Source organism: Mercenaria mercenaria, chromosome 3 (assembly GCF_021730395.1).
Source record: "Mercenaria mercenaria strain notata chromosome 3, MADL_Memer_1, whole genome shotgun sequence".
Lineage (NCBI taxonomy): Eukaryota > Metazoa > Mollusca > Bivalvia > Venerida > Veneridae > Mercenaria > Mercenaria mercenaria.
This window is the reverse complement of record NC_069363.1, coordinates 27,898,158-27,914,650: the sequence shown is the minus strand read 5'-3', so window position 1 is coordinate 27,914,650 and position 16,493 is coordinate 27,898,158. Positions and strand designations below refer to the sequence as shown.

Sequence of the window (16,493 nt, the reverse complement as noted above, 5' to 3'; positions counted from 1 at the left end):
ACAAGGTTAACCAAATTGGACCGTTTCGTCTAGCATCAATACCCTTACTAGAATGACTTGATACTAATGCAGGTGTGACCTGCGACCGTTCCTCATGTTTAAACATCACCTGACCTCAGTTTGACCTTGACCTCATTTTGGTCCTAGGTTGCTTTATATGGGCCATCTCTTGGTTAACCAAATGGGACCGTTTCGTCTAGCATCAATACCCCTTACTAGAATGACTTGATACTAATGCAGGTGTAACGTGTGACCATTACTGATCTTCAGACATCACCTGATCTCAGTTTGACCTTGACCTCATTTTGGACTTGCGTTGCTTTATATGGGCCATCTCTTGGTTAACCAAATGGGACTGTTTCGTCTAGCATCAATACCCCTTACTAGAATGACTTGATACTAATGCAGATGTGACCATTCCTTATCTTCAGATATTACCTGACCTCAGTTTGACCTTGACCTCATTTTGGTCGTAGGTTGCTTTATATGGGCCATCTCTTGGTTAACAAAATGGGACCGTTCCGTCTAGCATCAATACCCCTTACAAGAATGAATTGATACTAATACAGATGTACAGACCTATTTTTAAAGTTATGGTCCCTGAAAAAGTAAGAAAATGCACATTTTCACCTAATTATAAATGTGCCTAGCTCAAAAAGTATTTGATGTAAATTTATTAAACCTTGCTTGAGTCTTTATCATGATGTCACCTTGCAAATTTGGCATTTTCTTGAGAATCTTAGCGCTTATTACCCTTGATGTAGACAAAATAATTTTTTGTTTGTGATGGTCATAGTTCAAAAAGTGTATGGCCTATAATAATGAATCCTTTTCATAAAATGTTTCTTGAGGCTATAATACCCCATTAAGATTTACCCCATTAAGACTGCAAACATTTGAATTATTGCCCTTTATTTGTGACTAATGTACCAGTGGGGGCACACCCTGTGTCCTACAGACACATTGTAGTTACTGTTAGTGTCTTTTAATACAGAAACAGCATGGGTGCTGTCTCTTAGTAAATATGTGAATTTACCATTGATAATAATACTGTCTGACATATGCATTTTTCAGTATAATGGCTGTTGGACCCCTGTGCACAGTGATACCGCAGACTTATCACAAATACTTGTCTAGAGATATCCTGAAGTCATACCTTTCCCAGGATTTAAAGTACTCATATGAACTGGAGAAAAATGTACAACCTGCAGATATTCCAATCATTACAAAAAAGTTTGACGAACAGCTATACCCACGCATACAGAACAGTCTGAATGACCTGGGCAAGCAGGTGATAATGGAGGTCCACCCATGGATCATAAATACACTTGTTGACTGGGACAACTTTGATGATAAGATCTGCATAAAAGGTAATTTGCTGTTTTAATTATTTTGTGCTTTGATAAACTTGGACAAGTTTTATAAAGTCATACTACTTCACGTTTGGAAGGTGCAGCAAATGTTTAAAGTATTTTATCTCATCATCATGTGTGTTTTTCAGTTACCTTTAACATAATAACTTGAAATTAATAATACATTTAACAGCTTTCATTGGATTACCTATGCCCTTTTTGTACTTAGGAAAATTCATATTGAACGTTGCAAGCAATTTCGTATCTGAAAGTACTAGGGATAATGATTGAAACCGACTAGTTTTTGGGGTTAATACCTGTTACTAAGTAAGGTCACAGAGCTAGATAACTGACTCGCATTTTCAAAAAGATTATGCCCATTCTTGTACTTCAAAAATTCATGTTTTCAAATTTTGTGTGAAAGTTCATATCTCTGTAAGTACTAGTGATAATTAAAACTTCACACATGTCAATCAGTTTATATTGAGATCATGTTCAGTTTGAATTTTTAGCATTTTTAGCTCACCTGAGCACGAAGTGCGCAAGGTGAGCTTTTGTGATCGCCCTGTGTCTGTCCGTCTGTCAGTCCATCGTCAACAATTTGACTGTTAACATTTTAGAGGTCACAATTTTGGCCCAATCTTAATGAAACTTGGTCAGAATGTTACCCTCAATAAAATCTTTGGTGAGTTCAATATTGGCTCACCTGGGGTCAGAAACTAGGTCAAGGTCATAAAAGGAACAGCTTGTTAACACTCTAGAGGTCACATTTTTGGCCCAATCTCAATAAAATTTGGTCAGAATGTTACCCTTGATAAAATCTTGAACGAGTTCGATATTGGGTCATCTGGGGTCAAAAAGTAGGTCACCAGATCAAATCAAATGAAAAGCTTGTTAACACTGTAAAGGCCACATTTATGACTGTATCTTGGTCAGAATGTTAATCTTGATGATCTGAAGGTCCAGTTTGAATCTAGGTCATATAGGATCAAAAACTAGGTCACTGGGTCAAATCAAAGGAAAAGCTAGTTTACACTGTAGAGGCCTCATTAATGACCATATCTTAATGAAACTTGGTCAAAATGTTAATGTTGATGAACTAATGGTCAGATTTAAATCTGGGTCAGGTGGGGTCAAAAACTTGGTCACTAGGTCAAATCAAAGGAAAAGCTTGTTAACACTAGAGGTCATATTTATGACTGTATCTTCATGAAACTTAGTCAGAATTTTAAACTTTATGATCCTTAGGTCAACTTCGAATCTGGGTCATGTCAGGTCAAAAATTAGGTCGCAGGGTCAAATCAAAAGAAAAAGGTTGTTAACACTTTAGAGGCAACATTTATGACCATATGTTAATGAAACTTGGTCAGAATGTTAATCTTGATGATCTTCAGGTGAATAGGTCAGGTTTATGATATAAATATCTTTGTGTATTAATGGTTCATTGACATTTATTCGTTTAATGACTGCATCTTTAAACCGTGTTTACTTCGTCGTTTCGTCTTTTCCTGTTAAAATAAATACCGCCATCTTTTTGTTTCACTAGAAACACTGTTAATTTATGCACCGACTTCGAATTCTTCAGCGACATTATACGCTGGTTTTCCTCAATCGAGCAATTCAAGTGCCTTAACACGCTGTTCTAATGTCAAAAAAGTTCTTTTTTATGTTTTTCATCGGCCATTTTTTGTAAACAAATAAGTTCTCGCCTCAAACAACTTCACGCGAGATAACGAACGGTAACTCTGTTGTGTAAAACCTTGCAAGGGAGCATCTCGAAGTCTAAAACAGTCTAATAATCGATTCGAGAGTCTAATTTCAGTCGCTTGTCGCGTAAGGCAGGGGGTTGCTTAATTCAGACTCTTGTAATAGTAAATTGCGTCCGGAGCATAAAATAGGGTCGCATATGACAGGGAGTCGCTAAATTCAGGGGGTCGTTAAGGCAGTCCCAACTGTACTTTGCATTTTACAATATCATGGCCCTTTTTCAACTTGGCATTTTTGTTAAAGCTTTGTGAGTGTTGTCCACTGTCATAAGCTGGTAAACACTTTGCAGGTTCCATAACCCTGTTTTGCATTTTTACAAAATTATGCTCCTTTTTATCCCCCGATGAAAGTCGGAGGGATATAGTTTTGGCGTTGTCCGTCCGTCCCTCTGTGTGGAGCCATATCTAGGATATGGTTGGGAATATTTATTTAAAACTTCATGTGTTCACTACTATGAGTTCTTGCGGCCCGTCAAGTTTCAGTCAGATTGCCCAAGTAACACCACAGTTATGGCCCTTAGAAGTTTGTAGTGTTTACTATATAGGGTACTATAAATATGGCAATTTCTGCATCATAACTTTTGATATATTTGACCTACAACTATGAAACTTAAACAGAATTTAGATCACCATTATGTGGTTGTGTACACAAAATTTCGTTCGGATTTATTTGTAACAGTTATTGCCCTTTAATTGTATTAATTTAATTTTACCATATATCTATATATTATATACATATATCTATTTCCATTCCTTTTTATGCCCCTGAAGGGAGGCATATAGTTTTTGAACCGTCTGTCAGTCTGTCGGTCTGTCCGCAATTTTCGTGTCCGGTCCATATCTTTGTCATCCATGGATGGATTTTCAAATAACTTGGCATGAATGTGTACCACAGTAAGACGATGTGTCACATGCAAGACCCAGGTCCGTAGCTCAAAGATCAAGGTCATTTTTCATGATAGTGCATTCGTGTCCGATCCGTATCTTTGTCATCCATGGATGGATTTTCAAATAACTTGGCATGAATGTGTACCACAGTAAGACGATGTGTCGCGCGCAAGAGTCAGGTCCGAAGCTCAAAGGTCAAGGTCACAATTAGACGTTAAAAGTAATTTTTCATGATAGTGCATTCGTGTCCGGTCCATATCTTTGTCATCCATGGATGGATTTTCAAATAATTTGGCATGAATGTGTACCACAGTAAGACGACATGTCGCGCGCAAGAGCCAAGTCTGTAGCTCAAAGGTCAAGGTCACACTTGACGTTAAAGGTCATTTTTCATGATAGTGCATTCGTGTCCGGTCCATATCTTTCTCATCCATGGATGGATTTTCAAATAACTTGGCATGAATGTGTACCACAGTAAGACGACATGTCACGCGCAAGAGCCAAGTCCGTAGCTCAAAGGTCAAGGTCACACTTAGACGTTAAAGGTAATTTTTCAGGATAGTGCATTCGTGTCCGGTCCATATCTTTGTCATCCATGGATGGATTTTCAAGTAACTTGGCATGAATGTGTACCAAAGTAAGACGACGTGTCGTGCGAAGGCCCAGGTCCGTAGCTCATAGGTCAAGGTCACACTTAGACGTTAAAGGTCATATTTCATGATAGTGCATTGATGGGCGTGTCCGGTCCATATCTTTGTCATTCATGCATGGATTATAAAATTATTGGGCATGAATGTGTACCACAGTAAGACGACGTGTCGCTCGCAAGACCGAGGACCGTAGGTCAAAGGTCCTAAACTCTAACATCGACCATAACTATTCATTCAAAGTGCCATAGGGGGCATGTGTCATTCTATGGAGACAGGTCTTGTTTATTTTTTTTTACAATGTTCAAACCTTCAACCTGTTAAGTTGTGACTGCACAAATCTTGCCCTCAGTCATGTTCAAGATATCTTACCTGTGTTCTCTTAAGGACATTTATTCTTTTAAGTTCAAATGTTAAACAGCAACATCTGGTGCCAAACCACTCAAAGACAATATTTCGTTCCAGTTAAACTTCAACCTCACATTTCAGTTAACTGCATTTAATGTTAAAAGCTAAGCTTATTACAGTAAGCATATCCTATTCAAAATAAATTCTTTAGTCAGGATCAAAGTATCATACATTTATTATGTACTCTTTAATTAAACATTTGTTTTCTGTTAAAATTGATTTTGACTAATGAAATTATTTGCTTCTTATTAACATCCTTAACTTTTTGCCGGATATATTTTTTTCCCATTCCTCTCCACAAACCCTTTCGGCGGGGGATACCAATTCATCGAATTTGCTTGTTCAACTTGTATTTATTCAGTTGTTAAGGCTGTTAAATAGTCTAGCGTTGCTGCCCTCCAACACCTATTGTTAGTAAATGTTTTGCCTTTACATGATTTTGTTCCATTTCTTTGATGTAGTAGTACCTGTATTTGCATGAAACATTAACCACTTGATGTAGAAATTTGAGGTACACAAGTCTTTTCTTTTCAGACAACAACTTGGAGTGCAACAACATAGAGTCAGGAACAGCTGCACCCTGTAAACTACCACCTATCAGGTATACTTTAGGCTTCAGCAAACAGTGGGTTAGACATTAATTCAGCTGTTATCAGTTAATGAACATTTGTGCATTAAGGATGTACGAGCATTTTTTTCATGATGCAAGAACTTCAAACTTGTTCTTAAATTACTATTATGACCAATGTAGATGCAGGTCAGCATGCACATCCCAGTACTGTTCACTTGAAATTGTCTATCATCCGTCTGCGCTTACAAGACAACCTATTGAGGCTTACTTTTTAGCGGAACTGTCACATAGTGACAAGGTGAGCTTTTGTGATCACACTTCGTCCGTCGTCAGTCTGTGCGTTAACAATTTCTTGTCTGCACGATAGTGGTTTCATCTATGATTTTATTTTAACCAAACTTCAACACAACTTGTATCACCATAAGATCTTGGTTCCTTTCTTGAACTGGCCAGATCGCATCATGGGTTCCAGAGGTATGGCCCCTGAAAGGGCAAAAATTAGCTATTTTCACCTTGTCTGCACACTAGCAGCTTTATTTATGATTTGAATTTAATCAAACTTGCACAAAACTTATGTCACCATAAAATCTTGGTTCCTTTCTTGAAGTGGCCAGTTTCCATTATGGGTTCCAGACTTATGGCCCCTGATAGGGCCAGAATTAACTATTTTGACCTCGTCTTCACAATAGCACCTTCATTTAGGATTTGAATTTAATCAAACTTCCACAAAACTTGTGTCACCGCAAGATCTTGATTCATTTCTTGAAGCGGCAAGATCCCATGATAGGTTTCAGAGTTACGGCTCTTGAAAGGGCCAAAATTATCTATGTTGACCTTGTCTGCACAATAGCAGCTTCATTTATGATTAGATTTTAACCAAACTTGCACAAATCTTGTATCACCATAAGAACTCGGTTCCCCCGTTTTTTAATGGCCAGATACCATTATTGATTCCAGAGTTATGGCCCCTGAAAGGGCCAAAATTAGCTATTTTGACCTTGTCTGTACAATAGCAGTTTCATTTACAATTTAATAATATAATCAAACTTGAACATAAGTTGTATAACCTTAAGGTCTTGGTTCCTTTTTTGAACCTGACAGATCCCATTATGTGTTTCAGAGTTATAGCCCCAGAAAAGGCCAGAAATAGCTATTTCAGCCTTGTCTGCTCAATAGCAGTTTCATTTATGATTTGAATTGAACCAAACTTTCACAGAACTTGTATAACTATGAGATGTCCAATTTGAAGTAGGAAAATCGCAGCATGGGTTCTATAGTTATGGCCCCAGAAAGAAAGGGGTGTGGGGCTTGTTTTCCCTATACGGCTATATAGAAAACTGATTTGAAAACAATTTTACACAAGACTAGTATTCACTGGGTGACCCACTATTATATTCCTTCAAATAATTTTGATTCATCGAAAAACATGGCCTGCTTATTTTCCCTATATGCTTATATAGAACTTTGAAAATCTTTTTGTCAGAAACTGCTGGTCCGTTTTCAAAATAATTTTACACAAATATTTCTTGGGTGACCCTCTACCAAATTCCTTCAAATAATTTGGATTAATTGAAAAAGTGGCCTCCCTGGGTAGGGGCTCATTTTCCCATATGAAAACCATTTCCGATCAATAACTTGAGTACCACTTGACCCAGAATGTTGAAACTTCATAGGATGATTATACATGCAAAGTAGATGGCCCCTATGGATTTTGGGGTCACTCCGTTAAATGTGAAGGTCACCGGGGCCTGAACATTGAAAACCATTTCCACACGGTAACTTGAGTACCACTTCACCCAGAATGTTGAAACTTCATAGGATGATTGTACATGCAAAGTAGATGACCCCTGTCGATTTTGAGGTCATTCCATTAAATGTCAAAGTCACAGGAGCCTGAACATTGAAAACCATTTCCGGTCAGTAACTTGAGAACCACTTGACCCAGAATATTGAAACTTAATACGATGATTGGTCATGCAGAGTAGATGACCCCTAATGATTTTGGGGTGACTCTGTTAAAGGTCAAGGTCACAGGGGCCTGAACATGGAAAACCATTTCCAATAAATAACTTGAGAACCTCTCGACCCAGAATGTTGAAACTTCATAGGATGATTGTTCATGCAGAGTAGATGACCCCTATTGTTTTTGGGGTCACTCCATTAAAGGTCAAGGTGACAGGGGCCTGAACATTGATAACCATTTCCGATCAATAACTTGAGAACCTCTTGATCCAGAATATTGAAACTTCATAGGATGATTGAACATGCAGAGTAGATGACCCCTATTGATTTTGGGGTCACTCTGTTAGAGGTCAAGGTCTCAGGAGCCTGAACATGGAAAACAATTTCCAATGACTTGAGAACCACTTGACCCAGAATGTTGAAACTTCATAGGATAATTGAACATGCAGTCTATAAAAGGTCAAGGTCACAAGGGCCTGGTCATATAAAATCATTTCTGGAAAATAACTTGAGAACCACTTGACCTAGAATGTTGAAACTTATTAGGATGGTTGGACATGCAGAGTAGATGACCCCTATTTATTTTGAGGTCACTTGATCAAAGGTGAAGGTCATAGGAACCTGAACAGTGACTTGAGAACCACTAGGCCAAGAGTGTTGAAATTTAATGGGATGATCCCTATTGCAGCCAACCATCAGTGTCTCTTCGACTTTCGCTCCTGGCCCCTATTGACTTCTTGCCTATAGGACTTTGCATTGGGGGAGACATGCGCTTTTTTACAAAAGCAATTTCTACTTTGGCATTCTTGTCCTTTCGTGTAATGATAACAAGTGAGCGATATAAGGCCATTATGGCCCTCTTGTTTATCTTTAATTTCCAACTTGTCTTATACGCAAGTGCAAAAGCAACACCTAAAATTGTCAGAATATTATAAGTGGACAAAAAACATATATCCAAGTTTTTTCTTACCCAATATTGGGTAGAAATTCTGTGAAAAAAATGGAGAACGTAACATTTTAACAGGAAAATCTTCAACTCGCACAGAAATATCCTTGCAAAACTTTGAAGTAGAAAATCATATATTAATGTGATGCACAGAAACAGCATTCATCTAAAGTGAAAAATTAAAAGGCTCTAATTATAATAATTGGATCAGTTTTGAAACATGTACTGGTAGAAAGTTTTATGGTCTAGCACACAGTTTAAAGTAACCAGACTGGATGTACACAAATCGCAATGGCCACTTCTATTCTTTTATGTCAATGGTCTTACGTATTCTTTCTTTACAGAGAAGAGACTGAGATGAAGACTGAAAAGGAGAACACAGGCCAGTTTATCAGTCAATCTAACTTAAAGACAGTAAAGGAGAACACAGGCCAGTTTATCTGTCAATCTAACTTAAAGACAGTAAAGGAGAACACAGGCCAGTTTATCAGTCAATCTAACATAAAGACAGTAAAGGAGAACACAGGCCAGTTTATCAGTCAATCTAATATAAAGACAGTAAAGGAGAACACAGGCCAGTTTATCAGTCAATCTAACTTTAAGACAGTAAAGGAGAACACAGGCCAGTTTATCAGTCAATCTAACATAAAGACAGTAAAGGAGAACACAGGCCAGTTTATCAGTCAATCTAACTTCAGGACAGTAAAGGTGAATAAAGACCAGTCTATCAGTCCGACTAACTTAGAGACAGTGAAGCAGAACACAGGCCAGTCTATCTGTCAGCCAAATGTACAGGATCCATGCTTGGTGAATTTGCAGGAATGTGATGGTGCAATTTGTCAGTCTTCCTCATCGTCAGATGGTACATGTATTACTAAGTCGCATATTCAGAGATTTTATTTTGTAACATAAAAAATACTTCTACCAGAAGTACTTTGTAACTTCAGTGCAACAAGGTTGTTACTCTTGCAGCAGTGTGTATAAAATGTATATGATTAGTGTATGATATTCATTGTCTGATTAGCTCAGTTGATAGAACATCTGAAATAATGACTTGTAAGGTCGTAGGTTCAATGCCTGTATCGGGCTGCACATTTTTAGCTCGACTGTACAAAGTATAAGGAGAGCTATCCTACTCAACCCGGCATCAGCGTCTTTCCGCGTCTCCGCATTTGTTAACATTTTTTTACACTTTCTCTTTTTAGCTCACCAGAGCGAAAGGCTCATGGTGAGCTTTTCTGACCGCTCAATGTCCATCGTCCGTCCTGTGTCCGTCAACATTTTGTAAAAAATCTACTTGAAAACCACTTGGCAGAATCACACCAAACTTCGCAGGAATGATCCTTGGGTGGTGTTTCAAAATTGTTCAAAGAATTGAATTCCATGCAGAACTCGGGTTGCCATGGCAACTGAAAGGAAAAACTTTAAAAATCTTCCTGTCCAAGACCACAGGGCCTAGGGCTTTCATATCTGGTGTGTTGCATCATCTAGTGGTCCTCTACCTAAGTTGTTCAAATTATCCCCCTAGGGTCAAATATGGCCCCGCCCAGGGGGTCACATGGTTTATATAGACTTATATAGGGAAAACTTTGAAATTCTTGTACAAAACCACACGGCCTAGGGCTTTGATGTTTGGTATGTAGCATCATCTAGTGGTCCTCTACCAAGATTTTTCAAATTATCCCTCTACAGTCAAAATGGCCCATCTCTGGGGGTCCCAAGTTTTACATAGACTTATATAGGAAAAGAAATGTAAAAATCTTCTTGTCTGAAACCACAACACTTAGACCTTTGATATTTGGTTTGTAGCATTGCCTAGTGCTCCTCTACCAATATTTTTAAATTAAGCCCCTGAGGTGAAAACAGGCCCCATCTGGGGTCACTTGTTATATGTGTTATATAGGAAAAAAATACTTCAAAAATTATCTGATCATATTTCGTACACTGTTTAATTATAATTACCTGATGACCAAAAGTATGGGTCATTTGACTGTGACCTTGACCTACTTAGTGATGAGGTGAGCCTTTGTGGTCACATTTTGTCTGTCGTCCATCCGTCCGTAAAAAATTTCTTGTCTGCACGATAAAGGTTTCATTTATGATTTTATTCTAACCAAAGTTGCACTCTAACTTGCATCACCATAAGATCTTGGTTCCTTTTTTGAACTGGCCAGATCTCATTATGGGTTCCAGAGTTATGGTCCCTGAAAGGGCCAAAATTAGCTATTTTGACCTTGTCTGCACAATAGCAGCTTCATTTATGATTTGATTTTAACCAAACTGGCACACAACTTGTATCACCACAAGATCTCGGTTCCTTTCTTGAACTGGCCAGATTTTTTCATGGGTTCCAGAGTTATGGCCCCTTAAAGGTCCAAAATTGGCTATTTTGGCTTTTGCAGCCATATAGAGACTTCATTTATGGTTTTATTAGATACAAACTTCCAAAATATCTTCAACAACAAGAAATCTTGGATTCCATGACAAATCAGATCCAATCATACGTTCCAGAGTTATTTTATATCTGATTACCTCCCCTGATTGTAATCAAAATGGATTTATATCAGTAAGTACTTATAGGACTTATTTGAAATTTCATTGTTGTTATTAGTTGGACTGAGACAATCACGGTATTTATCATGCTTATTTATTTCATATTAACAATAAAATATTCAGACCTCATTTTTAGCACTTTAAAGCATTTCAATGATATGAAAACCATATATAGTCATTTAGTATGGCATGTGATCTTATAAAAAATAGAAAAATATTGACATGTTATGTGGTATATAAGAAAAATAATCTGTTCTGAGAAATATCACCCGCTAAAAATGCCTCCATAAAAACAGCCGTTTAGCAATTACGCATAGGTAGACATTTTTCACAAAGAATAAAACTTATTCCCGGAAATTCACAATGAAAATGGTGTAGATCTTGGTATCTTGGTCAATAAAATAAGCAATAAAAATAAGCCAAATATTTAACTGTCACCTCCTCATGTCACTCATTATACCAGATTTCATCTAAAGCATGGATCTACATTTTGCACTACTTCACATGTAACACTGAGTAGTCACTTCCGGTTTGGTGTAATCCGTCCTAGATTAAAAGTCAAAATTACATTATTATACATCAAGATACATGGATTTACTTGGCAGAATTACTTTATAAAGGTTGCTACACCAAATGAAATTGGAATTTAACATCTAGAAATTATAATGAAGGAATAAGGAATTGCTGACATAAGTTGTGAAAACTGGATACACATACAAACTATGACAAAGTTCTGTCATGGAAAACGGCTTCAAAAGTGAAGGATAGATCAAAATGCTGGTACAAGACTTAATGTCTGGTTGTTGTCTTGTGAATAAGACCTAAGACAAGAGCCAGCATCATGTGTTGTCGCCAGCAAAAGCTGCAAAACGAAAGTAAACAACCCGAGTGAAAGAACGATGGATAAATAAGAGGTAAAATTTTTTAGAGCATTTCATTATCTGTACCTTGTAAGAATTTTTTCTTTTTGCTTAAATTTCTTCCCTTTCTTGTTCCTGGCCTTTGGACTTAGATATTTTTTCTGAGGACTTAGATTTATTTTTAATGTTCTTTTCGTCGGTGTTGATTATGATTTTTTGACCTTCTTGTCCTTAAGTGGAATGATAACAGGTGAGCAATATAGGGCCATCATGGCCCTGTTGTTTAAGATATAGCCTTAAAATTTGGATGACATATGCAGTTTTGCACACCAATCTTAAAACTGACTTTCAGTGACAGTGAATGTGACCTACTGATCTACTTTCTTAATATTTTAGCATCAGTTTGACATTTGAAACATGTACCTGATATGACTCAGGTGAGCGATCCAGGGTCATCATGACCCTCTTGTTATAAAGTTGTATTGACTTTAATTTTCAAATTGGCAATTTATACTTTTTCACACCTGCATGTACTGTATCAAGTGTTTGTTGCTTTCAGGCACAGTTCAAACCAAATGGCCAAAGGAAAAGGTTCTGAAATTGATTGACCTACATGCTCAGTATGAACAAATGTTTTCTAAACCATCTATAAAAAAGAAACATGTGTGGGCCCTTATTGCAGCTAAGCTCTGTTCTGATACATTTAACGTTACAATAGAAAAAGCAGAACAAAAATGGAAAAATCTGACAAAAAATTTCAGGGACACAATTGACCACAACAATAAAAGTGGAAGTGCACCCAAGCACTGTCCATATTTTGAAGAATTACAGGAAGTATATGGATACAGACCGAATGTAAAGCCAGTCTTTACTGGGACTGCAGGCTGTAGTGAAAGTTTCAATGCTTCATCAAATTCATCAGAGCGTAGTACAGTGGAAGACACTGAAGGAAGCTCAGAAGAGGGTAACAATATAAAAAAGGCCAAAAAAATGAAAAGGCAAAATAAGACTGATGTTATTGTCGAATTCTTGAAGGAAATGAAAACAGACATGGTTCGAGAACAGGAAATGTTACTAGAGACACTAAACAGGCAACATGAAGCTAGAATGAAAAATGAGGATAAAAAATTAGAACTAATTGCCCAGCTTGTGAAGGCAGTTAAGAAATAGCTGCCTCATGCATCTTACAATTTCTTAATAACTTCAGTCAAATGTTCAGTACAATTAACTTTTAACATTTTTGTTATAATTTTTGTGTTGGAGCTAATATACCTGCTGACAGTCTTAAAATTGTAATTTAGTTTTAGACAGTGTGTCCAATCACGTGATTGCTCTACGTCATTTTGAGCTTCAAAGTGAAAGTGGAAAAGTAAACAAAAATTATAAACCGCAGCGTAAGTTTTTTATTCAATATATTGTGTTGATATCATGCACATGATTCTACACCTATTTGAAAGTACTACCCCCGGTACTTCGATTTCCCCACCAAATCCTTGTTTTTACGCCATTCCACTTTTGACATTGTGCGCTCATTGTGCAAGTCAATTGGACAGGAGTACATTAAAACGAGAAAGTTTTGGTGGGGAAATTGTAGTATTGGGGGTAGCACTTTCAAATAGGTTTGTCATTGTGTGCATGGTATTAACACAATATATTAAGTAAAAAAGTTATGCCCTGATTTAAAACTTTTGTTTACCTTTCCACTTTCACTTCCGAGGTCAAAATGACGTGCGCTATCGCGTGATTGGGCACACTGTTAGATAGACAATTTAAATATGTGTGTGACTATATTGTCAGTCTAGGCTTTAACACCAAGTTTGCTTTTTGTTGAGATTTCTAGAAAAACTAATGTTCGTGCTTGCCCCCCCCCCCCCCCCCCCCCCCCCCCCCCAATGAGTGTTAGGGGCATATAGATTTGGTCTTGTCCGTCCGAAGTTTGTCACCTTGCATGAGTCTTTATCGTGTCATGAACTTGTGCACCTCCTATCTTTTGTTTGGCTCCGCCCCATATTTCCAGAGTTATGGCCCCTGAAATAGTCAAAAAATTTCACCTTATGACACGCCTAGTTCAGAAATTTTTTATATATACATTCATGAAACCTTGCATGCGTCTTACTCATGATATGGACTTGCACGTATATCTCAAATTTTTCATCTGGCTCCGCCTTCTATTTCCAGAGTTATTGCCGCTGAAATAGTGAAAAAGTATTTAATATTAATTGATGGAACCTTGCATGAGTCTTTATCATGATAATTTGAGCCATGCCATTAGAAAACCAACATAGTGTGTTTGCGGCCAGCATGGATCCAGACCAGCCTGCGCATCTGTGCAGGATCCATGCTGTTCGCTAACGGTTTTTCTAAATGCAATAGGCTTTGAAAGCGAACAGCATGGATCCTGACCAGACTGTGCAGATGCGCAGGCTGGTCTGGATCCATGCTGGTCATAAACCCACTATGTTGGTTTTCTCATGGTGTGGCTCAATTGTGAACTTGTACACCTTGTGACACGCCTACCTCAAAACGTATTTGGTGTAGATTCATGAAACCTTGCAACAGTCTTAATCATGATATGAACTTGGGCACCTTCTATTTTTCATCTGGGTAAAAAATGCCCCTATTACTAGAGTTATGGCCCCTGAAATAGTAAAAAATGCTCATTTTCAACTTGTGACGCGCCTACCACAAAAAGTGTTACATATGAATTGATTAAACCTTGGATGAGTCTTTATCATGATATTAACTTCTGCACCTTCTATTTTACATCTGGCTCTGTCCCCTATTTCCAGAGTTATGGCCCCAGAAATAGTAAAAAATGCACATTTTTACCTTGTGACGCGCCTAACTCACAAAGTATTACATATTTATTGATTAAACCTTGCACGAGTCTTTATTGTGATATGAAGTTTGGCACCTCTTCATTTTAGCACGACTATTCGAAGAATAGTCTAGCTTTTCTACTCACCCTGGCGTCGGCGTCACACCTTGGTTAAGTTTTTTCATGCAAGTACATACAGCTATCATTTAAAGGTATATAGCTTTGAAACTTATTTATTCTTTTTTTAGGTCAATTACCAACCTCACTGGGTCAAGTTCCATAACTCTAACATGTATTTTGAGCAAATTATGCCCCCTTTTGGACTTAGAAAATTCGGGTTAAAGTTTTGCATGCAAGTTACTATCTCCAAAACTAATGCAGACATTGAATTGAAACTTCACATGTGTCTTCAGGGTTATAAAACCAGTTGATAGCACCAAGTCCCATAACTCTGACCTTCATTTTTGCCAAATTATGCCCCCTTTTGGGCTTAGAAAATCCTGGTTAAAGATTTGCGTGCAAGTACATACAGCTATTACCAAAAGGCATATAGCTTTGAAACTTTTTTATTCTTTTTCTAGGTCAATTACCAACCTCACTGGGTCAAGTTCCATAACTCTGACATGTATTTTGGGCAAAATATTCCCCACTTTTGGACTTAGAAAATCCTGGTGAAAGATTTGTGTGCAAGTACATACAGCTATTACCAAAAGGCATATAGCTTTGAAACTTATTTATTCTTTTTCTAGGTCAATTACCAACCTCACTGGGTCAAGTTCCATAACTCTTTAACATGTATTTTGAGCAAATTATGCCCACTTTTGGACTTAGAAAATTCTGGTTAAAGTTTTACATGCAAGTTACTGTCTCCAAAACTAATGCAGATATTGAATTGAAACTTAACATGTTTCTTCGGGGTTATAAAACTAGTTGATAGCATCAAGTCCCATAACTCTGATATGCATTTTGGTCAAATTATGTCCCCTTTCGAAGTTAAAACTCTTTTGATATTTAACATTTTGGGTAATAATTTCCTGCTTCTGTGACAATATTTTGAATAGTCGAGCTTGGCTGTCTTATGGACAGCTCTTGTTTTGTCTGCCTCCACCCCTTATTTTCAGAGTTAGTGCCCCTGAAAATAGGCAAAAATGCACATTCACACCTTGTAACGTGCCTACCTCAAAAAGTGTATAATATAAATGGATGATAACTTGCATGAGTCTTTATCATGACATAAACTTGCACACCTCTTGTTGTTTTGCTGGCTCCATTCCCTGTTTTTAAAGTTATGGCCCCTGAAATAGTAAAAAATGCACATTTTAACCTATATATGTGCCTAGGTCAAAAAGTATTTTGTGTAAATTCATGAAACCTTGCTTGAGTCTTTATCATTATGTGACCTTGCACACTTGGCATTCTTCGTGACAAGCTTAGTGCTTATTACAGAGTTATAGCTCTTGAAATAGCCAAAATAGTGGATTTTTTGTTTGTGATGCTCATAGCTGAAAAAGTATATGGCCTTTTGAATAATGAATCCTTTTCATAAAATGTTTGCTGAGGCTATACCCCATTAAGACTGCAAACATTTGAATTATTTCCCCTTATTTGTGACAAATGTTACAGTGGGTGGAGGGGGGGAGGCACACCTGTGTCCTACAGACACGTTTTAGTTTCATTCATACTTGTCATGATGATTTCTGATTCTTTGCTGAATCATTAAAT

At 37.4% G+C, this 16,493-nt stretch overlaps 2 protein-coding genes across 2 annotated transcripts in view; one reads left to right on the top strand and one right to left on the bottom strand.

Moving 5' to 3' along the window:
• LOC123525859 (uncharacterized) overlaps positions 1–16,493 on the bottom strand; it is a 177,554-nt gene that overhangs the window by 94,132 nt on the left and 66,929 nt on the right. The window lies entirely within an intron of this gene.
• On the top strand, positions 18–13,819 carry LOC123539896 (uncharacterized). Its single transcript, XM_053538078.1, has 4 exons — positions 18–1,370; positions 5,596–5,662; positions 8,885–9,402; positions 12,513–13,819. The coding sequence occupies exons 1-4, from the start codon at positions 1,079–1,081 to the stop codon at positions 13,121–13,123; spliced, it is 1,488 nt and encodes a 495-aa protein (XP_053394053.1). The 5' UTR covers positions 18–1,078; the 3' UTR covers positions 13,124–13,819.